Here is a 23248-nt window from a genome sequence, read left to right on the forward strand (position 1 = left end):
TGCCCTTCTCTCCTGGTCCCTCACACCAGCCCTTTGTGACTCAGTTCCTGCTCCTGTCCTCTGACTCAGCACCCATTTGAAAATGCAGTTGCCTCTCTGCCCCCCCTCCCCCCGCCGCCCCACACACACACAGGAAGGGCCTTGGCTGCTCTCTGGGTTTCTGGGAATCTTGGTTGAGCCCTGGGCCAGCAACCAGGTAAAATAGGGAGAGCATTTGGGGTCTCTGCTCCCAGGAACCAGAGTTGGTGGGGGACAAAGAGACAAGGATGACTTCTCAGTTCCCATCTTCTGTTCCAGGGCCACTACTATGTATATAGGATCCCTTGGGTGGCAGGACTATACAGGCTGCTAATTTTCCCAGAGTAGTAGGACTTACCTTCTCTCCCTGAGATCCCTTTTCACCCTGCAGGGAAGACACACAGGGAGGTGAGTAAATAAGGATACAGAGGCAGGGCCCGCTGTGACTTGCTGCTGCCCTGAGACACTGTACTCACTGGCATCCCTCTGGCTCCTGGAAGTCCAGTCTGTCCTTGCCGCCCATCAGCGCCCTGAAGTGGGAGAGGCCAGGGTCAGTGGGTGAGGCTAGACAGCAGCCAGCCATCGGCCCATCTGGAGGGAGGGTACTGGACAAACAGAAGCAGCACCAGGCTCCCCTGGAGCCCATCTCCCAGGGCCCACTTTCTAGAGGAGGAGACTGAAGCACAGGAGGCAAGGAGAGAGGGGAGGAAATAGAAGACTGGCATTTTCTGAGCACTTTCTGGGTGTCAGACACCTGGCCAAGCATCTGTCAGAGAACATCGAATGGAATCCCCACCCCCAGCCCCACAGGGCTGTTTTACAGGCAAGAAAACTGAGGCTGAAAGAAATTTTATAATAGACCTACAGCATGACTCCACCGGGTCTGTGTGACCCAGAGCCCCTGCTTTCTCCTTTCACCAACTAGTGAGTGTGGGGCCAGGACCGAGGAGGCTCCTGGATGAGATTCAGCCTGGGGGAAGGAGGTCTGGTGGGGCCAGCCCGCCACACGGGAGCATCCGATGGCTGCCTTCCTATGGGACACATCACCTTCACGCCCAGGACTTGAAGCTCCCTGAGAACCAAGACCACCTTCATCTTTACCTCTGCTTTATCCTGGGGCTCCCTGGGACAGTCAGAGACCCTGAGTGTCCAGCTCTGCTGGGCGATACAGACTGGTGCATGGACCTGGCCAAGTCCCTGGCCCCTCTGGGCTTCTGGGCACCCTCGAGAGGAATCCATCCCAAGGAATCCATTCCACCACTCCCAAACTACAACTAGAATTTCTCTGGGTATCCATAATGAAGATACGGGCAGATATGGGCTATTTTCAACATTATCAAAAGCCCAAGAAAAAGTCTCCATTTGCCCACAACCTGGCATGGCCCAGGCAGAGCAAAAGGTTGCATTTCTTTGATTTAGGCTAGAATTATGTCATCTCACAAAATTCTTGTGGGTTAACATAGAGTAGGAGCTAACTATATTATACAGGTCTTTGATGAATGAAAATGAGGAAATGCATTTATTATTATTTAATCTATGCAATTCTTTCAATAGACCTATCTTTTAGAGCGTGGGAATCGGTGGTGGGACCGTAATAGAGAGGCATTTGAGGGCGATGAGGTTGGAAGTGTTGCTGGTCTAGAGAGGGCTGTATTCTCCAGGATGGCAGCCAGTAACCACGTGTGGCTATTTAAATTTAAATTAATTAAAATTTAACAAAATTTAAAATTTACTTCCTCAGTCACACTAACTATATCTCGAGTGCTCGACGAGCCACATGTGCTAGTGGCTGCCATCTTGGGCAATACAGAATGGAACATTTCCAACATTGTCGGTAGCTCCATTGGTCACCACCAGTTTAGATGACCCCTAAATGACCCTAAGGCTTAACATGGGGGTGGTGGTGTCAACATATGGACTTTGAGTCAGACAAACCTGGGTTCAAGTCCTGGCTCTGCCTCCTCACCCCCAACCCTCAGTTTCCTTATCTGCGAAATAGGGACAATAATAGCTGTCCCCTTACAGGGCTATTGTGAGGATTAAGTGAATCACTGTTTGTTTAGAGTTTAGCACAGGGCCTCAGCACAGTCGCAGCTTAAAAAATGGTGGTCAGCATTGTCATTATTCAGGTCCTCCCCCAAAACAGTGGGGTCTTCCTTCTCCGAGGCTGGGCCAGGCCGAGGCCTCTCTTCTTCCATCCCCCATCCTGCTGGGATAGGCAGTGTTGGCCCCATGTTCTCTTCCCAGCAGTAATGCCCTTGGTCCCAGCGACGCCCCCACATGGAGCTCAGAAAAGACTCTCACCGGAGGCCCAGAGACACTGGCACCAGGAGGTCCCACAGGTCCAATGGCTCCTTTCACCCCTGGAGATCCCTGTGGAAGAGAGGTTACAAAGGTTGCCGGGGCAATCCAGCAGGGGAGATGCATCGGACCAGGTCTTGGGCAGCCCTCTGATAGGCATTTCTCAGCTCCCATGTGCCCTGTGGCCACTGCCAGGGCACTCTGAAGCCCTGCAGGCCTAGTGTCCAAGGGGGCAGAGGCTCACCTTGGTACCCTTCGCTCCAGCAGGGCCAGGTGGTCCCCGAGGCCCTGGAAGCCCCTGCAGATAAAAACACAGTTAGTTATCCCTTATCCTAGAGCGGCCCCTTACCCTGCCAGCCTCCTCTAGGCCCAAAGCAGACATACCTGAATGCCAGGCAAACCCTGGGCTCCAGGCTCCCCCTGTAAGTCAGAAAAGGCAGATTGGGCCACGACTTCCCAAGCCAACCTGCCCCACTGGCCGACATAATCTGGGGTGGCGTGTCTGACACCTCTAACTCAGAAGAGTGCCTCAAGGAGACCCTGAGGGTCAGAGAGGTCAAAGCCAAGGTCCCCAACAGAAGCAAGGCCAAGGCTGCTGCACGACTCTATCCCAGGGCTGTACCCTTGAACGTTTGGGAGAGGGCAGAGCTCCGTGGTTTTCAGGGTGGACGGGAGTGGGTAGCTGGCTAAGGAAAGTGTTGTTGGGGGCAGTGGGGGACAGGCAGAAAAAAGAAAGGCTGGAGACTCACCTGGGGCCCCTGAACTCTCATTCCCGGAGGCCCAGGCTCTCCCTGAAGAAACAGAAGGACAAGCCTTTTCTTGAGATTCCTCATTCACCCTTGACTTCGGCCCCAGCCCCTCTTCCCTAAACTCAGCCTTGACTCTCTTCCTGCTCTGTAGCTGATCTCCATTTCCCACTCCAGGCCCATTGCACCCAGGTTTCTCTCCACCCTTTCCCTCACCCACACATACCTGCAGCCCAGGCCCCTCACAGTCACACCTACCTGTACACCCTTCAGTCCTGGGGGCCCTTGAACTCCTGGGAAACCAGGCTGGCCCTAAAAGACACAGGTAGCCCAAAGGTCCCACAGGGGAAAAGGAGGAAAGTAAAGGCCAGGAAGGGAAGGACTAGCGCGCAGGCAGCCTGAACTCACCGGTTTACCAGGCCGGCCCACACCCTCAGGGCCTGGATCTCCTTTGGGGCCCGGCTTCCCAGGCAGTCCCGCCATGTCGGTCAACGTCCCCTGCAGGCTGGGGCAGGCAGTGCAGCCATCTCCCTAGTCAGAGATGGGCACAGCCAGAAGCCGGTGAGCCAGGGCGAGCACCCAGGCCAGGAGGAGGCATCAGAAAGGGGATCTTTGTGCCCCTCTGAGAGCTCTGACCCTCTGTTGCCCCCACCTCAGCCTGGGAAATCAAAATAGGCCCCGGACACTCCCAGCTCTTCCCCCTGCCTGGAAGAGCTGAGGCGCCTCCGCCCAGTGCTTCTGGCATCCTCTAAGGCTCACGCCCGACCCTGCAGTCCTTCCCCTCATTAGCTCTCAGCCTGATTTCTTTTTGTTCATGTAACAAATTGCCCCCTGCATGACTGACCTTTTCACCTTTTGGCCCCACGGGGCCCCGAACCCCAGGCTCTCCTGATAGTCCTGGCTGCCCCGAGGTGCCTGGTATTCCAGGATCTCCAGGATTCCCTGCATCGCCCTGTAAGGAGGAGGGTCAAGGAGGCCAGAAGTGACCCAGCTGTGAGCAGGCTGCCCTCCTGGGACTTGCAGACACTCAAGAGCCCTTCGCTGGGCCTGGGGTTGGGCAGGGAGTAGAGAGTGGGCACAGAATGAGCAGGAAAAGCAGGTGGAAACGGCATCCGAGAGGAAGTGGTGCCCATCCATGCCCACCGAAGCTCACTCACCTTCTGCCCCTTCAATCCACGCTCTCCGGCCTTGCCCTGAGGAGAAAGCATTTCCAGCACCCATTCACTCATACTGGACGCTCCTATGTACCTGGCACTGTGTTAGACTCTAGGGAATACAACAGTATACAAAACGGACCAAAATTTCTGCTCTCACCCGAGCGAACGAATATTGTACAGATTAAGAGAAGAGACTTGAGCCAGATTCCTGCCTGTGTGACCCTGAGCAAGTTACTCAACCTCTCTGGGCCCATTTCCTCATCTGTTAAATAGGAATGATAAAACAGCATAGGCTTCTACCCCATAGGGTTCTTATGAGATTAGATGGGCTAATATACATGAAGCTGTGCATGGCACATCATGCACACTGTCAGTGTTTGTTAGTATAAGTAAAGCAGTAATAATAACAATCACCACAGTGGGACCTGACATTTCCTAAACACCTATTGTGTTGCTGCTAAGTACTTCACACGCACCACTTCTAGGCTTTACAACAGCATAGGAAACAGAGGCACAGAAAAGAAAAAGAACTTCCTCAAGTCAAAGAGCTAGTGAAAGGTAGAGCTGGACTTTGGACCCAGCTCTATCTGGTACCAGGACAAAGCGCAGAGAGGCCTGTCAGGCCAGCTCTCTCTGGGGACAAAGCACTAACCCCTCCACACACTCCCACCTACTCCTCACTGCCCAGGGACCCAAGAGACCCAGGTGAGGTCCTTCCACTTTCTTGAGCCCTGTCTGCATCCACTCTCCAGAGGCCCTGAAACTCACCTGCTTTCCTGGCAGGCTGAAGCCTGGAGGCCCAGGCTCTCCCTTCTCCCCAGGAGGGCCAGGCAAGGCCACCACGTGGCTATCCCCATCCTGAGGCTTGGACAGGGCTGGACATGGTTCACAAGGCTCTCCCTGCAGAGCAAGGAAACAGGATTGGGGGACCCAAGGCAGGCTTGGAAGCTGGGGATTATAGCCATGCCTGACATGGCACCTCTGCTAGGCAAGGGATATCTCGGGAGAGATTATAGGAGAACAGGTAAGAAAAGAAGGTAGAGGCCAAGTAATCAGGGGTCTTAAATGCCATGCTAACATGTCAGCTGTGACCCTAGGGCAGTGGGCAGCCTTGGAGGGTTTAAAGGAGACCAAAATGAGTGTTTGTTTAGGAAGTGGTGTGGGAAATGTCCCCAGACTCACCTTCTCCCCTTTGACGCCTGTGGGTCCAACTGGCCCTGGTGGCCCCTACATGATAAAAGCCATGTGTGATGCCCAGCATCTGCCTGGGCCATGCTGGGGCACTGTCTCCAGGCCTGTCACCTCCCCGGCAGTGAGCAGCACCTCATACCTTGTCCTTTTCCCAGAGCTGCTGCCAACCCAGGCACACTTACCGAACTGCCTGCTGGCCCTGCCTCTCCAAAATCACCCTGAGGGCAAAGCAGAGAACACAAGGTCAAAGTGGGGAGGTACATAGGTGCCAGGCCAATACCAAACCCCAAACTACAAAAGTAGCCACTGAGAAACTCCAGACTACCCTTCATTTCCTGGCTGGGGAAACTAAGGCCCAAAGAGGAAAAGAGATTTACCCACGGTCCCCAGGGGAGTCTGTGGCCAGCCTGTTTCTGCCCTCTCCCCCCACCCACTCCCCCCCAGGGTCTCCATGCATAGCATCTCAGAAGACCGGAAAAGGAAGCAGGTGTGGGGCAAGGGTGCAAAGCTCCATGAGAAATGACAGGTGATTTGCCTGGGAGAGCTGTTTAAGTATTTCTCACACTTGAACACTTGTACATCCGTAGAACCTTCATTTGAATAACACTGCATCATAAGTTTAATGCTCTGATTTGCCTCCAATGCAACCATAAATCGAATGTTAACGCAGGCACTAAAATCAAGGGACCCAGCCGAGGGGTGCAGATTATAGTCTCTGGAGCCACATTTCCTTGACTCGAATCCTACTTTGGCACCCAAACACCTATGTGACTTTGGGCGATTTACTTGGCCTTTCTGTGCCTCTGTTTCCTCACTCATAAAATGGGAATAAAGGAGTACTTACCCCATAAGGTTTTGGAAGGAGGAAACAAGTTAATACATACACAAGCACTTGGAACAGTGCCTGGCACATAATAAATGGTAAAGAAGTGTTATTATTATTATTTTATTATAAGGTCATCTCGAAGGTCCTTAATTGTCTTTAGATTATCAATAAATTAAAAATATAACACTAAGGAATTCTCTTAGAGAACATGAGGGCTCTTGGAAATAAATTCTTTGACTCCAGTCTGCAAAACACTGATGAATCTATTTCACCATGAATAAATATACAGTTTGATCTCTTGTCTATATCGTCCCTATTCCCCACCCAGGGCTTCTCCCCTGTCTCCCTGCCAAGAAGCCCTGGTGTCCCTAACATCTAACCCAGGTCTCACCTTCTCTCCTTTCAGCCCTGTTGGCCCTGGATCCCCAACTTTCCCCTGAAAAACAATCAAGTTGCAGTCATAGCATCTCCCCAGACCCACTCCTCCAAGACTCCAGGGGTCCCAGTGTCCACCAAGAAAGAGAAAGGCCAGCTTGGAATTACAAATCCCACAGCCCTACAGGTGGCTGGGTGGTTATTTCTGTTACACAGCTGGGCATTCGGAGGTTCTAAGAGGGAGTTCTGGGAGCAAGTAACCTGGGGCAGGGCAGGAAAGAGGAGAAACCAGGCTGCAGGCCTGACACACCTGCCTTAGGGCCTCCCTCCAGGTCTCTATCTTGAGAATCGGGGCCTACGGAGCCAGAGAGGCCACCATGTAGCAAGGATGGGCTGGACTGGGCTGGGCTAGGAGGGAGCAGTCACTCACCGGAAGGCCAGGCAAACCAAAGCCAGGGGGGCCCACATCTCCTTTGGCCCCTGTAAAAGGCCCAAGATGCTGGGCCGCCACAGCTGAGCTGCAAGACAAGCAGGACTCCCCCTGGAGAAGAAAGAGAAGGGATCAGAAAGGCTCCCAGTAGCCAGAGCACAGCGGCCAGGGGACCGGGGTTCCCTTACCTTCTCTCCTTTGAGGCCTTGGATGCCAGGGTCTCCCTGCAGGGAGAAAAGGTTTATGGGCTGAGACTGGGTGTGTTGGGGTACTCTGAACTTCCTAGTCATATATGAAGATAGCAATGTCACACACCACAAACACTTCAAACAACCAAGTGTTCTAAGGGGGGGTCAAAGTCAGCACCCCAGAGCCAGAGCTCATCAACCCATGTAACGGATGGAGGAAATGACTAGACTAAGCCACCCCACCAGAAAGTTTCTATACATACCCGATCACCTTTTTGTCCAACAGCTCCCAGGCCCTCCTAAAAGAAAGGGTCTGTGAGGGAATGGGGCTGGAAGTCTAGGCCAGGATCCTAACTCAGCCCTGCCTACTCCTTTCCACCACCCCCAACCAACACCCAATCCCAGGAGGAGGGCACAGCCTTCCTTGCTCACTATAAGGGCTGGCTCTACCCCAGCTTGCCCAAAAGGCATTTTAGCAGCTCCTCAGGAAACTTGGGAGGTTGCCATAGAGACCTGAGATGGCCTTCTAGCCCAGGCCTAATCTCTATGGTTCAGCTTTCACACATGAAGATAAGTGCCTAGACACTCTACCCACAATCTCTTTATGGCCATGAGAAGTACCCAGTCCCTCTGCCCAACTCCTCTCTATGATCATGCCCCCAGGTTTTCTTGTGGGGTCCCTCAGTGGCCATCCTGGGCACTTACCCTGGCTGGTGCAGGATTACCAGGTTCCCCCTTGGGCCCTGGCTTTCCAGGGAGCCCCACAAAGTTCTGGAACCCTTCGGGCAGTGTTGGGCACACTTCACAGGGGTCACCCTAGCAGAAGGGAGAGACCATAAATGGACAAGGTGACGCTGAGACCCTGGGGAAGACAAGGAGCTCTAGACATTGGGTGGGCCAGCACCCTAGCCCCGGCATCAGAGTGGACAGCAGAAACACTGGAAAGACTTTCTGTTCAACTAACTCATCCATTCAACTTATGAATCCTGGACATCACAAAACTACATCCTCACGATCAGCCATAAGAAAGCTTTGCGTCCCAGTTACAGATCGGGAAGCTTGCCATGGTCATAAATCATGTGAGTAGCCAAGGAGGAATTTGAACCCAGCTGTGTGACTCCGCAGTCAGGCTCCCTATTTAGTAATCACACATGCACACTGTAGGAACAGAGAAGGCGTGGGGGTACCCTGAGGAAGGTCTAGCATCCCTCATCACAGGGCCCTCGACGCTCAACATCACCTCCAGTGAGGCTCCTACTCCCACCCCAACCTGGGGTAACCCAGCTGGGGACTCACCTTCTCTCCCTTCAGCCCAGGCACCCCTGGCTTCCCCTGTAGGAGAAGCAGTGGGCATTAGTGCCAGGGCAGAGGGGCTGGGGCTCCAAGAGGGGGCCCAAGGACCTAGCCCCCCACCTCTGGAGGCCTCGATAGAGCAGACTTGGGCATGGTGGGCAGCAGCCCCCCACCCCCACCAAATTGGGGTCACTCACAGGTTTCCCTCCAGGACCTTCCTTTCCCGGTGTCCCAGAGCTGCCCTGCGGTCAGAAGAAGAGTTAAGGGGGAAGCACCTGGCTGTGACCTCAGCCCATTCACCCCTTTCCCATCCAGTCCCCTCTCTGGATGGTAGGACAATCTGCCAAATCTCCCATCTCCTTTTGGTCTGTTTGGTTGGCAAACGCTTCCTTCCTGTACTTCTCCGTGTCTAACCCAAGTCCTTCTGGATGCAAAGGAAGGGAGAACATAAGGCCTCTGTGTACCCCTTCCCTCGTGTAGCAGGTTTGGAAGTAATCTGGGCGACCTCAGAGGAACCATAGCAGACAGACAGACAATTTCCGGGGCTTTCTGCTCATCAAGGCACAAGGCTCTAAAACGAGCTTAGTGGAGGGCCCTCCAGGGCCGAGCCTCCCACATTAGCAAGCACTGGGATGGGGAGACACACCCCATACAAGGGGCCTGGCTAAGTGGAGCCCAGCCTCCTCAGACAAATGCTTGGCCCCTTCCCTGCCCATTCCCGTCACCCCAGCTGCACCCCAGCCCTATTCTTCTCCCTCCTCCCACCAAGCAGGGGGCACCGCTATGTGTCCATGCTCCAGCCTGTGCTTACCTTGTTTCCCTTAGGGCCTGGTGGGCCACCTGGGTCCCCCTGAGGGCAGAAACAGTGTCACATAGAGGATTCCCAGGGGCCGTCCATTACAGAGAAATCTATTCTAGCCCCTTCCCCTGACTGGGACCCAAGACTGGGCCTTATCTCCCAAACCCTGGCCAGGCAGGAGAAGGGTCTCTGAGGAAAGGACAGCAGGAAGGGTGATGGGTACTCACCGGGGTACCAGGAAGTCCTATCCCAGGGGGCCCAGGTTGGCCTGGGGGCCCGGGCTCTCCTGCCAGCCCCTCAGGCCCGACAAAGCCAGGATCTCCCTGGTCAGACATGACGTGGGCGTGAGAGAGCAGCTGCCTCAGTCTGGCACCCATTCTCCACCCCACAGAATCTGCAACTCACCTTCTGCCCTTTGGGCCCTATGATGCAGATCTCTCCTGGCCGGCCCTGGGGGCAGGTTGCGGGGGAGGGTGGCATGTAAGAATGGCCAAGGCCTGGCACCTCCCTGGGACTGCAGCCCCCAGTGGAACAGGTACAGACCCACCGCCCCTCCCCAAAGCCAAACTCCACCCAGTGCCCCAAGGTCATCAAATATCGACCTCAGGGCATTAGATGTCAGGGGCTCTTAGGCAGGGAGTCAGGGGGCCCCCTCCTTGCTGTGCACAGCCCTCCCCTCCCGGGTCTCTGTTCTGTCTGAATAAGAGTATCAAGTGGATCCTGGTGGTTAAATCCCAGCATTCCAAAACCCTGTGCTTAGGGATGTGAGGGGTGTGGTGGGGATGGGCCCAAGCACCGTACATCTCGGCCTGGCTTTCCCATAGAGCCTTTGATGCCTCCGTCTCCCCTCTCGCCTTTCTGACCCTGGAGAAGGAAGAGACAAAGTGGCTGGGGTTGAGGAAAGGGGCTGGAAGGACCTGGGCAGCTCCATTTGGGGAGAGACAATTCCCTTCTAGACCCGTGGTCTCTCTGAGATTAAATGGCTTCAGTTATCACTGGAGGGTAGACAACAGGAAGAATGTCCAAGCCAGCCAGACGACTCGCTCTGGGATCTGTGGCATTTCCCTCCAGGTCTGGTGGGAGCTTGGACATGATGGAGTAACTGGGAGAGTTGGGAGGTACTGCCAGCTCTGTGCCCAATGACACCATCCTCCGGGAAGGCTTTGGACATCTCTCTCCTCGTGTCTGTAGGGCCCACAAACCTCCCTGACACCCATCCTCCAAATTCAGGCCCATTACCTTCTGGCCTGTAGATCCCGGTAGTCCTGAGGGTCCCTGAGATGAGGAGACAAAAGAAGGGGTGAGAAAGGAAGCGGAGACTGGGCCAGGACCCCACTGCCCTTACTCTACTCTGCTCCCACACTCACCAAGGCTCCTGACTCCCCCTTCTCGCCCTTTGGGCCTTCTGCACACTGAACATAGAGATAAAATTTTAAGAGGGGCCCTAGGTTGGCCCAGGGTCACCCTGCGGGCTGCCAAGGGCACAGCCCCCAGAGCTGACCCCATATTGACCCTAGAGCAGGCCTCCCCTCTAGGTCTTACCTGAAGCGGGGCATCCGGGGAGATTTGGACACAATCATTACCCTAGGGGTAGAAAACAAGGGATGAGGGGTAGGGTTCTGTTTTGAGAAAGACAGGCTTAGGAACCCACAATCCCAAGTGCCCCTAGAAAATAGAGGCTTCCATACACTAACCCCTAGAAAGACCATGGCCCTCATCCACCATTTGGGCCAGGCTGCAGGTTTCCATCTGATATGATCTTATGATGGCTCACATCCTAGCCTACCCCCAGGGCACAGCTGGGAAGGGTCCCGCAGTAGGCATGGCTGAGGCACTTACCCGGGCTCCCTTCTCTCCCTTGGGGCCTGATGGGCCAGGCAGGCCCTGCTCACCTTTCCCTCCCTGTGGATGAGATCAAAACCAAGGCTGGGACCAGAGGGGGCACATGGGAAGATTCAGTCTGGTCCCCTCCATCTATCCATCACACATGGGTGTGCAAATGAGTGCAGCCCCACCCCAAGCCCCGGCCCAACCTCCACCACACACACAGCACATGGATTCCATATGCATTCATCCACATATCCACCCCCGAGCCAAAAGGCTATATCTAGCAGAGGGTATCTCTTCCCTTACACCCCTACCCAAGCATGCTAACTCACACGCAGCTCACCCAGGGGCACATGGACACATGTACATGGACACATATGGAGTGGCAGAAACCCACAAGGGTGAGTGTCAGGCTGCCTGAGTTCAAATCTCACCACTTTAGTATGTGACTTAGGGCAAGTCACAAGATTTCTGAGCCTCGGTTTCTTCATCAATAAAATGAGGTTTATGCCAACACCTACCTCAAGGTGTGATGTGCAGGTAGAGTGCTCAGCACAGAGCCTGGCACTGTCAGCACTCACATGAAGGTGGCCCCAAGAATTACTTACAAGCACACACAAGCACACAACTTCACATTCACACATGCGCTGCCTATCCCATCACTCACAAGCTCCGCAGTCCTGATAGGTCCAAAAATGTATGGGTTTCGCCTTCAACACTACTACAGTGGGCTGCACACATGCAAGCATGTGTCCAGAGATGCATGTAGCCTCACCAACACATAATCACTCTGACACACCTGTCATACATGTGAGTCTAGCTGGGCCTCGGTTTTCTCTGAAGTAAAATGAGAGTACTCAGCTCACAGGATGCTTGAGGGGGTTCAGTAAGGTAACAGATATGCACATGTGTGGCCCAGAGCCTGATGTGCAGTAGGGCCTCCGAAATAGTGCCTCTGAAAAGGGTAGTTCTTAACATTCTTATAAATACCCAACCCCCACTCTCCAAACACATGCACACACCTAATCACCCCACATACATTTGGGCTCAGGTAGCCCCAATATGATCACAGCCACAGGGTCATATGCTGTGGCATGTGATGGGACCACCCAAGAGGGAAGGAGAGTCTTGTTCGCCATCTAGGACTCACCTTGAGGCCAGAGGGACCAATTGTGACCTGAGGGGACATAGGAGAGAGCATTATATCTTAGGGAGGGAGGGATAACCCAGGGCCCAGAGAGAGCAATCAGTTTAGCCAGGATCACACAGCATGGCAGCAGGACCAATAGGCTGAATCTCAGCCCCTTCTCTGCCTCCCAGGCTAGCCAGCAGGCTGACTGTATCCTAAGGCTGTCAAACTTGCAGAGGAGTCTAACCTACCTTCTCTAACCTGCCTGGCTTTGGCTAACTCCACCCTCCCAGTTGCTAGCATAATGGATGCTCAGTTGCCATGGTAACCCATGTACATCTGGGGACTATCAGCCTAACCAGATTTGGTGGGGGACTGGTTGGAAAGGGGGACAAGCAGTAGAGGTGATACTTTCTGATTTTCCCTAAGGTTGGGGGGCTTAGAGCTGAGGGGAGTCAGCGTTGTGCCTTTGTGGACCAATGTGGCTTGTCAACTCACAATGTCAGGCCTTGGTAAAGTGGTGACTCATGCTGCCCATGGAAGATACACAGCTGGTGCCCAGCTGGGCTTGCACTGAGCCCCTCTCTCTTGTCCTTCTGGCCGCCCGGGGGGAGGCTGAGCCAGGGCCAGCTAGAGAGGGATAGGAGGGGAGGCCTTGAGCCGACATGTGTTTTTGGGACCAGTGCTGGGCTGTGTTACCCTGAGCCCTTCCCCTTATCTAGCCTTCCAAGATGATGTGGGAAGCCCTCAAGCAGGGCAGGCCTGAGTCCTTGTGGGGAGTGCAAAGCTGGGATCGGCAACCAAGGTCCTGATCCTGCTGGCCGCCGCCCCATCCCCATTCCACCCTGGATCCAATACATTGCCCAGATGACAGGGCAGGAGGCTTCCTTCCGTGCAGCCCTCGCTTGGTGGGGATGAGGGTGGGGGTCAAGCCCAGCTCTGGGGGATGGGCAGGGAGGGAGTTTGAAAGTGCACAAAGACCCCCTTGTCCATAACCAGGAAGCTGCCGAGCCAACTTCTAAGCAACACCCACTCCCAGCCAGTTCCCACCCCACCCTGCACAACCTCTATTCACTCACATTGCTTTCCCGGGCACCATGGACACAGGGTGGGCACTGAAAGGGAAGAACAGGCCTGAAGGTTAGTTCTGAGAGCCCGGGACCACCCTCTCCAGTCATGCCTCCCCCCACACACACCAAGCACACAGAACATCACATATGTCCTGGTAGAGTCTAACGGAGCATGAGGATAGGAATTCTATCAAACAAGCCTCACTCTTCAACTCTCACCCACCCAGAGCCAAACTATGTCTCAGATGAGGTAACTGAAGCACGGAGAGGAATAACACTGGGCTCTGGATCACATAGCACGTCAGGGCAGAATGAGGCCCATAATCCAGGGTCCCGTGGCCAAGGCTTGGGCTCTCCCCATGATGCCCATAGCCATTTGCTCTCAACTCAGTAGAAGCATCCAGGACCCAAACCCTTGCCCTCCCAATGAGAGGCAGTGGGCAGACAGGGCCCAGCATCAGGCCCTCCAAGTATTCCTGGGAGCTGTGTAGCTCCTCAGCCTAACATCCCACACCCTCATGCTCAGATTTCAGAGCCCCAAAGCCTTGTCCAAAGGGTTTATGCTGGCATCTCCTCAATCAAGCTTTTTCTCTAGTCTAGATAGGAGGCTTACCTCATCGGAGGCCGTCTCCTGATGGGCCTGGGAAGAGAGAGGGCATGGGGATGGGCAGGGAATGGAGGAGATGAGGCACCTCTACCCAAGAACCACCAGGAGTGGGTGCCCTTGATAGTGCTGGGTACTGTGTCTGTCTCGCCCCCATTCATCCTTCCTTCTCAGAGCTTTGTCCAGGAGTGGGGGCAGGTGGAAAGAGTATGGGAATGGGTCGCTTATACAAGGGGTTTACAGAGGGCATGAAGGGCACACAGAGGGCACCAGGGCCTCCTCCCCCACCCCACCATCTCTACCTTTGTTCCCTTTTCTGTCTTCTGGTTGATTCTTCCCGTCAGCTGGGCATCCACCTGGGCAGACAGAGTAAGGGGGAACTCTTGAGGAGAGGGTAGTTCTGGGGCCCATGCTAGGAAGGGGCACTCAGACAGGGGCATGGACTCCAGGTACCCCCTCAGCCTAACATCGGGTACCTCCCAGGGCATCGAGAGCCAGCTCAGGCCCCTGGCACCCCGTAAAGCCCCCTCCATTCCTCCCTACCCACGTGATGTCGGAGAAAACAAGACGGTGAATCAATGAGACCCTGTGTTCCTGCAGCCAAAGGCCAGGCACAATGCCCAGTGGGCAGGGAGGTTACCCAGCCAGAGGAGGGGCTAAGGGAGGAACTGGGCTTCCCTGCCACCCCTAAAGAACCTGCACATGAGTAGGGCAGCTGGCCATGGTGTTGGGGAGAGAACCAGCCTGGCATTGACTGGGGCTGGGACCAGGAGAGTGAGCAAGCCCGAAGGGAAGCAGTGTGGCCTGGCCTCTGAACCCACATATCTCATCCTAGAGAAACTGCTTTGGGGTACAAGCCTCATCCTGCCCTCATCAGAAGGGTCTGGGGTGGCATCAGTGAGGGTCTAGGTAGTTCCACAGCAAGAAGGGCACAACTCTCAATGCTAACAGGCAGGCAGGTACATGGTCACCCTGTGAGCTGTCTCTCTGCCTCCTTAAATCCTATAGGGACAGTACACAAATAGGCAGGGCTTCCAGTGCCCTTCCTACACCGGGCACAACTGACCCTGGCGGTAGACCTCGGTCAGGTCAGGGGAGGGTAGTCTTACTTTGCTTGCTTGTGCCCATGTCCGCCTGTCCTGCCCACCTACCTTGCTGTTCTGAGGCTCCTCCAGGCAGAAGCAGCGGGTGTAGACCTTGCCCTCAGTCTGTGGATTGATCTCGATGAGCTCATTGCTCTGGGTATCCCGGCGGGCCTTGGAAGTCTCCGGGGAGCACTGACCGGCGTGGGGAAAAGCTGGGTTCAGTACAGAAAGCAGATCCCCACATACCCACTCATCCTAAGATCTCTAGGCATCTCCTTCCTTGTCCCTCATCCCCAGCACACTGTGCCCCTGGGCAGTGCCCCAACTCCCCCCTCCCCCAACTGTGCTGGGGCCAGGAAACTCACCCCTCCCGGTAAAATCTCACAGCAGCCCTCCTCTAGCACAAGCTCTGGGTCACAGTAGATATGTGCCTGCTGAAGGTCAAACTGCAGGGGACACACAAATCAGTTCCACTTCATTTTCACAATTAGCTCTGTGTCCTGGCCCCCAGTGAGGCACAGAGATGGCTCCGCCCCAGGATTTGACTTCAGAGAGTGTCCAGTCTGGCCTGCAAGGCCGTCAGGAACATAGCTGTCACCAAAAGCAAAAGAAAACTGTACGTGCAAGAAAGAGGGAGAGGAGGGAGAAATGTTAGCTTGGGCTCAGAGGAACGGGGGAAAGGAGGTTTCATTCAAGCTGGGCCTTGAAGGACCAGCAGATATTCAACAGATGGATATGCAAGGAAAAGCATTCCAGGTGGAGGCAACAGCATAGGCAAAGGCAAAATACTAGGTGAGATGGATGACCAGGATGGAATCGACCAGAGCGGAGCTGCCAGGAGAGAGATGAAGATGATGCTGCAGACTTTTATAGGGACCAGATCATGAGAGGCATTGAATGCTAGGTTGATATGTTTAGGCTTCATCGGGAGGGCAATGGGGAACCGTGAGAAGATTCTGAGCAAGGAAAGGAAAGATACAGATTCCGGGGAGCTCACTCAGGCTCCCAGAAAGTGGGAGTAGAGGCAAGAGCCTGACTTAGCACTCACTGGGACAGGCTTGCCCTGCTCAGCATCCAAGCCCAGAAAGACATGACCCACAGGCTGCATGGGTCGCCGGGGCCCCAGAGGCTGGGAGGAGGCTGAGGTACAGTCCACATGTACGGAGGCCACGCGTTCCGCCACACTCAGCTGCAGCTTGTGCCAATGCAGGTCGAAGAGCTGGGGCACTGAGAAGATGCAGGACACAAAGTCGCCATCTTGGCCCCGGGCCCGAAGCTCCAGGCTCTGCTCTTGGCTGTTGACTTCTAGGGAAATCTGTGTGGAATTCGGAAAGATACGAGACAGAGAATCAGAGCCCCAGAGCCATAGCATGGCAAAGTTAAGGGCCCTCAAGCTCATTTTACAGGAGGGGAAACTGAGGCCCAGAAAGAGAAAAAACACTGCCTGGGGTCACAGAGCAGGACGTCCTGACAGAATGAGATAGATGCTGATGGGGTAGGGGTGGCCTCGAGGGTAGGCACAGAGATGGAGCGGGGAAGCCCCAGAAATCTCAAACTGGCACAGAAATTGGACTGGACTGGTACTGCTCAAGGCCCTAAGAGCAACGGGGGTGGGAGTGGGGCTCACCTGTGGATACCCATCTTCATCAGTCACTTGGAACAAATACCACGTGTTCTGGTGAGTGCGTTTCTTCAGCAATAGTGTCAGCACCAGGGCAAACTCATTGGGGAGGCCCCGAGGGAATACTCGTCTGAGGATAGAGCAGAGAGGGTGCCCTGAGGCTCAGGAGGGAGACCACTAGCTGCCCATCTAGGGCCCTCAGGACTGCTGCACCTACACGAGATACATGCAGGCCCACACCTCCAAACTGACACACATCTATACACATCCATTCATTCTACAGACATTTCTTGAGTGTCTACTATGTGACAGGTGTGAGTCTGGCTGCTAGAGATGACAGTGATGAAAACAGAGAAAGTGCCTGTACTCATGGAGCCTTCAAGTCTGATGTGGGTGGTGGGGGTGAGGGGGCTCATAAATAAAGAATCCCCAGATGATTATTTCACCATCTCATTACAGTCATGGTAAGTGCTTCCAAGGAATTCAGGATGCCCCGGGGAGAATACCTGGGCCTAGGGTAGGAGGAGAGAGACTGAACAAAGACGAACAGGGTTCGGCAAGACTAGAGAAGCAAGAAAGAGGAACACGTAAGGAGATGAGGCTTGAGAGGTAAATAGGAGCCAGAACACCCAGGGACTTGTGGGAGTCTGGACTTCATAGGTGAGGCTGTGTGCGTGCATGCACGCGCGTGCGCGCGCACACGCACGCACACACGCACGCACACACAGCCTCTTGCCAGGTTCCCACTCCCATCCTGGAACCCACAGGATACAGACCTGTCCCCAACCACTGCTAGCCAGAGATAGAGGAGGGACAGAGAGTGAGTCTGCCAGGCACCTCCTCTTTGCCCACCCTGCAAGCCCCAGGAGTGGGGACCAGGCTAACTCCTGGCAGGGGGTGGGATAAAATGATACACAGGTGCCACTGGGCTTAGCTCCACATCCAGAGTTGCTGGGGAGTGTGGCTGAGGTCAGTTTCAACTCCCCGCAGTCACTCTGGGGCCTTTACCGTGTGGGCTGGGTGAGTGGGGCCGCCCCCAGTCGCAGGATGAGAGGCCCCTTGGGGTTGCGGATCTTCTTGATGGCAGATGTCTTCATGAGGTTGAGTCGGCGAATGAGGTTGAAGCCTTCAGGGGAGACACCAGGTGAAGAGCTCAGCTGGGCAGGTGAGGAGGGGTACAGGCCAATCCAGGAAAGACGTGTAGTGGGGACAGCAGAATGAGACAGGCACTCACCGGTCACATTGGTCGATAAGTCGCTTCTGTGTTCTAATTTGAGTCCTTCTTGCTGTGAAGGTGGGCAATGCTCACCTAAAAGAGAAATCAGCAGTGAGATACTCCATGAGCTTAGGCTGAGGTAGCTGCGTAGCTGGGCTCTTGGAGATCCTGGGAAAGAGCAAGTTCATAGTCCCCACTCTAAACCTTGCCTCAGGCTAGCTTTCACCCCTTGCCTTCTGACTCTGGCTACCCTAGGAGCCAGGAGGACCTCGGTATTCAGACAGGAAGACTGAGGCCCAGGAATAAGGCCTGGGCCAAGGCTACAAAATGAGTTCACAGCAGAGCAGGACCAGAACCTCTAGAACCCAAATCCCCCAAGACCAAGTCAGGGGCCAGTCCAGCAAGAGAGAGAATGAAAGCAACTCTGGGTAGTCCTAGAACTCAGATGGAGTTGGGAAGCTGTGTGCTCCCTCCATGACATGCACCCAAGTGGGGAGCAGAAGAGAATTTCAGGGGTAAGGAAATGTCAAGTTCATGTACACTTATATTATATACAAGTGCATGCTTTACAGCTGGTACAAGTGTTCTCAGCAACGGGTTGGAGTCCACTTCCCGCACCCAAAGCAGACAAATGGGCCAGACACAGGTCTGGGTCAACAGACTGACTTTTCACTTAGACCACCGCCTCGTGAAACATCGAGAAGAAACTGAGGGCCTGGGGGAACCACAAGCCTAAGGGAACAACTAGCGCCTTAGGGCTCCAGACAGGCTCTATCAAGGGGGCAAAGGCTCCTAGAAAAGGGGATTGCTTAATTCAGGTCTCCAAAATCCTGAAGGGACAGGTGGACAGAATGGGCCTGCCTCTTCCCTAGGCCTGACTGAGCAAAAGTGTTGAAAGTAATGCTGTAACAGAAGAGATAGAGGCTAGAATCAAAAAGCCCTTCCCGTCAATGCAGATGGGGTAGCTGGAGCAAGATGGTGAATACAGCTCCTAGAAGCTGGGCATTGCACTCCCTGGCTGCCTGGCTGGAAGAAGGAATCCTGGATGTCTAGGCCTGGTGACCCCACTAGAGTCTCCCTCCCCCAGGTCTGGCCAGAAAGATCATCTTCAGCATCGGGCAGCAGCAATGGGTGACTCACCCCTTGGCAATAGGCCCAGATTCCTTACAGATGTTGAAATTCTCTGCTCCATTCCCCAGGGGACCCGGTGAGAGAGAGGAGAGCAAGGCACACGTGCACACATATGTACACACATGACCCGCAGGAAGTCACATGCACCGGGGTACAGACCCCTCCCACATCCGAACCTTGGTTTTTCTGCCTTCTTTGGATGGATTTGGGTTCTAGAGGTTCTATTTCTGCTCAGCTAAGAGACTGAGCTACTGAGCCCAGAGGGCACCCAACAAGGCAGGGCAAGTTGCCCAGTCAACTTCCTCTGGCTTTGGGCCCTGGAAAGCTGCACCCACTGTCTCATCTAGTGTCTGGGCCTCAAGGAGGGCCTTTTATATGAGATCCAAGGCCAGCCTTGGAGGAGGAGGAGCCCATGGGCTGGAGGATGGATTCTCCGCCATAAAAAGGATTGGAGCGGCCTGTGCTTCTTTCAGAATGAAGCTATCTTCTCCAGAGAGAGCTCACTGCCTGCTCCTCCCCACCGCACCGGCCTTACCAGTACTCTGTGCACAGGATGGGTTTATGTATTAGGGAGGGGGGTTGCTCTCACACACAGAGACATAGGAATATGTACAGATGCACAGAATGACTTTAAGATGCAAACACAGAGAGGTCCAGAGAGAGAGACACAAATATACAGACAGAAATACACACACTCCAGCTCACCTCGCACCGACTCATATGTGCAAACACCTCAGGCCACCCTGGGCCCAGGCCCCAGACTCTCCTATAAATGCCCACATGGCCCAGGCACATGGTCACATACGTGCACAGGACCCCTGCACCTCAGGGAGCCAGTCACGGGCCTATGGCACTCTGAACCTCATGTGTCATCTCACCTGTATTTGCCCCATGGCTGCAGGTAGCCCAGAGACCAAGCAGCCACAGGCCAGAAGCCCAAGATGCCCACATCCTGGTCCAAAGAGGTCGGCTACAGCCACAGCTCCTGAAATCACAAAAACCAGGACGGCGGATTCCTGAGCTCACACAGCACAATTCCACATATAGGCAAGTAGCAGCCAGCCCAGGGGGCTCAGGCTCTGGTACTGAAGTGGCAGGAGGTCTGTCTAGGCATCAGTCCCTCTCAGAGGCCCAACCACAGGCATTGGGCTAGGATTTGGGCTGGGGTAATATTTAAAATCTTTAACCACCAGTATGATACACACACCAATCAGCCAGAACAGAATGTTGGCTGGACCTAGAGCCCAGGAGGCATCTGGCTATGCCAGTGGATAGTTGCTGAATTGAGGAGAAGCCTAGAGGATCCTAGAAGGCCAGGTCAATCAGGATGGCTTGAGACAGAGGATATTTATCAACATACTTGGAAGTATTTCAGTACTTAATCAATCTGTACGCCATATTGGTATATACTCACCTGGTGCCTGGCTAGCTACACCCAGCTCAGCCAGGAGGCCCTGCCAGGCACCCACAAGGTCAGGAGCTGACAACTAGGCTGAGTCTCCTGGAAGGCATCACAGGGTTGTATGTATGCCAAGGAAGGATCCCCCATGGGGACAATGGGAGGGAGAGCAGGTCACCAGGGCTCAGGACCTTGTTGCCAACCTCCTGTGCTGATGGATGCTCATCTTTTAGTTTTATTAAACCCTGATGGATGGACCCAGATAAATCAATGCGGGCTCAGCAATCAGCCAGCAGAGCCATACATCATCTAGCCTCCCCTGAGACAGGCAGCTCATGCACACACACACACACACACACACACAGAGTCATGCACATGTCAGCATGACACACACAGATATATATAGGCACATATATGTACACACAGACACACACATGCCAATGTATGCATATAAATCTATCTGCACATGGGCGTGCTTACAGGGACACATTTACCAATATATCCAGATACACCAGCTTGCACATACACACGTGCACACAGTCAGCCTATGAATGGCCTTCCTGTTGGGAAGTTCTTATTCAAGTCTGACCTCATTCCTTCCAGCTGTAATGGAATTCTATTTCTCCTCCCTCAGTCCTGGAAAAGGAATAAGAACAGGAAGGACCCCCTCACCTCAATATATTTGGAAATATGACCCCAATCCCCTGGGACAGAACTGTTCTTCCACCCTATTCATCACCCCTCATTCTAGTGGTGTGCACCTCCCATCTCTCAAACATTGTCCTGGCTTCCCCGTCTTGCCAGTCAATGGAAGAACTGCTAACGGTTGGGGGCATGTGAGTGCATGTGGAGGCGTGAACACTGATGTGCTGTGTCGCCTTCCTGCTCCTGATCTCTGGCTTTCACTCCCCTGGCCCCAGCCAGAGGAGGGGGCTACAGGGATAGAAGAAGAGAAGTTTCCAGGAAGATGATCCCATCCCAATAAAAGGCACAGATTTGGGGGCGGGGAGAGTCAGAATTGGGATGGAGTTTAGAGTTCATCCAGCTATAGAGAAGGTAATTGAGATCCAGAGAGTTGGAAAGCCACTTTACCCCAGGTCACACAGAAAGACAGGGGCAGAAGGAGCCCTTTACCCTAGAGCCTGGAAACAGCCCACTCCACCCCCACTTACCGTGGCTGGAGGTTCCCCCACCTCACTCACTGAGTAATCCAGGCAGCCCAGTATAGCCAGCCAGGAGAAGCAGGGCCTGGGTTCCTCAGGCCCGCTGGAGCGGGAGGTGGTGTCTTCGATCACTTCTGGCTGGCCCTGGGTCCCAGCTTCCTGGGTCCCGAGCTCTTGGGGCTGAATGCTGCTAGGCTTGTGAGCCTGCCCGGACTGCTGGCCACTCTGGGTGGGGGAAGACGGGGAGGTTCCAAGGGGCTGGGAACTAGCCAGGGCCTCCGCTAATGGAACACAGCTGGACCCGCCCGCCAGGCAGGAGGGCGGGAGGGCCAGGAGGGGGCTCGGCAGCCGGCAGAGGCAGCGGACTCACAGCCCTGCTCCTGGCCTGGCTGTCCTCCCGGCCCCGCCCTCCTATTTCCCGCCAGGTGAACCAGTCAGCCAGCCAGCAAGGCGGGACCCTGCCTGCCCAGAGCTGCCCGGCAAGGGGGCTCCAGGGACAGGCGGGTGGGTGGGGAGGCCGGCCCTTTAAAAGCCAGGCATGGAGCTAAAAGGGGCCTTCCCTGTGCCACCCCCTTTCCCTTCCCTGGCTGGGCCTCCAGATGACTTGGGGAGAGGAGTGGAGACCCTCCCCTCTAGTTCCGTGGCACCCGGTGACGTGGCTGTTGCCCAAGCTGCCTTGGTCAGCTTTTTCCAGTTTCTCGGCCTCACATTTCCAGTTAGTCTGTTCCTTGGTCTGTCTGAACTTGGGGGGAGGGCGCCCCCGCAAGGGGGGTGCTAAATTAACCCCTTCTGCTCTGGGCTCGTTCCCAGGGAAGGGAAACCCCTTATTCTTCCTTATTCCAGGAGGTTAGAAGGGCACCAGTCCCTGTCCTCTGCTCTAGCTCTGTGGCTTTAAACTTACTATTTCACTTCTGGCTCCATTTTTCTCATCTGGAACATGGAATAATGACCTATATACCTCACAGGGTTGTTGTGAGCAGGAAAACGAGTTAAAGGCTATAAAAATGCTTACTACAGGGTCTGGCACAAGAGAGGAGCTCAATAAATATTCACTGTTATGATCATTTTTATTGTGAACCAGGTGGGAGGTAGGGGTGGGTGAGGGGGTAAGGCTAGATTCCAGCTTATACCCAGCGGTGGAGAGGTGTTGCTTTATAATCAGGACCCAAGGAAGCAAGAGGAACTGAGGTTGGATGAGAGACTGGACTTCTGAGGAGAAAGGCGCAGGTAACGTGTCCAGTTCTGTCCAGAGGGGGATGACCAAGGTGACCCTTCCAAGAGTTTCCCTCTGACAGCAGCAAATTTCTAGGCACCAAGGCTGAGGAGCTACGAAGAAGTAGGTTCAAGAAGCCCATGAGTGGTAGGAATGGGTGTGGGGTGAGGGGGAAGCAAACGGGGTGCTCTGATTTGACAGGCTTCCTATAAAGGCAACATGGTGGAGCCCTGGCCCTGTGGCCCCATCTAACCCGGATTTCCCGCCTCCAGAGCCAGAGGCGCTGAGTCAGCGGAAACCCCAACTGCGGCCACGGAGGCGCCCCCACTGTGGTCCCTGCGAGGAGCCAGCCCAGATGTGGCTGCGACAGTGGTGGGGCCTGGGAAGTGCTGAGCTCAGCAGGCGGGAAGTGGAAGGGGTGGGGATTTCTGGACGCTCTGGCCTAGTGGGTGGGTAGGCATAGGCC

At 54.6% G+C, this 23248-nt stretch overlaps 1 protein-coding gene across 12 annotated transcripts in view; it reads right to left on the reverse strand.

Annotated features, from left to right (window-relative positions):
* Positions 1-21958, reverse strand: part of COL16A1 (collagen type XVI alpha 1 chain) — a 49916-nt gene extending 27958 nt beyond the window's left edge. For 3 of the 12 annotated variants that reach the window (XM_023529270.1, XM_023529269.1, XM_023529264.1), the window contains exons 1-39: positions 19017-19358; positions 17895-17969; positions 17669-17786; positions 16667-16790; positions 16088-16354; positions 15405-15485; positions 15106-15231; positions 14257-14310; positions 13964-13990; positions 13360-13395; positions 12302-12328; positions 11164-11226; positions 10867-10908; positions 10692-10736; positions 10564-10599; positions 10126-10188; positions 9730-9774; positions 9552-9647; positions 9337-9375; positions 8723-8767; positions 8529-8564; positions 7938-8048; positions 7496-7531; positions 7233-7268; positions 7045-7155; positions 6631-6675; positions 5596-5631; positions 5405-5449; positions 4991-5122; positions 4223-4258; positions 3910-4017; positions 3474-3596; positions 3324-3377; positions 3069-3110; positions 2704-2739; positions 2564-2617; positions 2323-2391; positions 495-548; positions 377-403 (exon numbers count right to left, since the gene is read on the reverse strand). In XM_023529270.1, coding sequence (XP_023385038.1) covers positions 377-403; positions 495-548; positions 2323-2391; positions 2564-2617; positions 2704-2739; positions 3069-3110; positions 3324-3377; positions 3474-3596; positions 3910-4017; positions 4223-4258; positions 4991-5122; positions 5405-5449; positions 5596-5631; positions 6631-6675; positions 7045-7155; positions 7233-7268; positions 7496-7531; positions 7938-8048; positions 8529-8564; positions 8723-8767; positions 9337-9375; positions 9552-9647; positions 9730-9774; positions 10126-10188; positions 10564-10599; positions 10692-10736; positions 10867-10908; positions 11164-11226; positions 12302-12328; positions 13360-13395; positions 13964-13990; positions 14257-14310; positions 15106-15231; positions 15405-15485; positions 16088-16354; positions 16667-16790; positions 17669-17786; positions 17895-17969; positions 19017-19131 — 2715 coding nt within the window. In that variant the 5' untranslated portion in view covers positions 19132-19358. Of the gene's footprint in view, positions 1-376; positions 404-494; positions 549-2322; positions 2392-2563; positions 2618-2703; positions 2740-3068; positions 3111-3323; positions 3378-3473; positions 3597-3909; positions 4018-4222; positions 4259-4990; positions 5123-5404; positions 5450-5595; positions 5632-6630; positions 6676-7044; positions 7156-7232; positions 7269-7495; positions 7532-7937; positions 8049-8528; positions 8565-8722; positions 8768-9336; positions 9376-9551; positions 9648-9729; positions 9775-10125; positions 10189-10563; positions 10600-10691; positions 10737-10866; positions 10909-11163; positions 11227-12301; positions 12329-13359; positions 13396-13963; positions 13991-14256; positions 14311-15105; positions 15232-15404; positions 15486-16087; positions 16355-16666; positions 16791-17668; positions 17787-17894; positions 17970-18542; positions 18918-19016; positions 19359-19885; positions 19993-20995; positions 21043-21578 lie in introns of those variants that run through there. The other 9 variants (XM_023529273.1, XM_023529266.1, XM_023529271.1 and 6 more) reach the window with 7 other exon arrangements.
* Between the last annotated feature and the right edge of the window lie 1290 nt (positions 21959-23248).

The sequence above is a fragment of the Pteropus vampyrus genome, unplaced genomic scaffold, assembly GCF_000151845.1.
Source record: "Pteropus vampyrus isolate Shadow unplaced genomic scaffold, Pvam_2.0 Scaffold36, whole genome shotgun sequence".
NCBI classification, from domain to species: domain Eukaryota; kingdom Metazoa; phylum Chordata; class Mammalia; order Chiroptera; family Pteropodidae; genus Pteropus; species Pteropus vampyrus.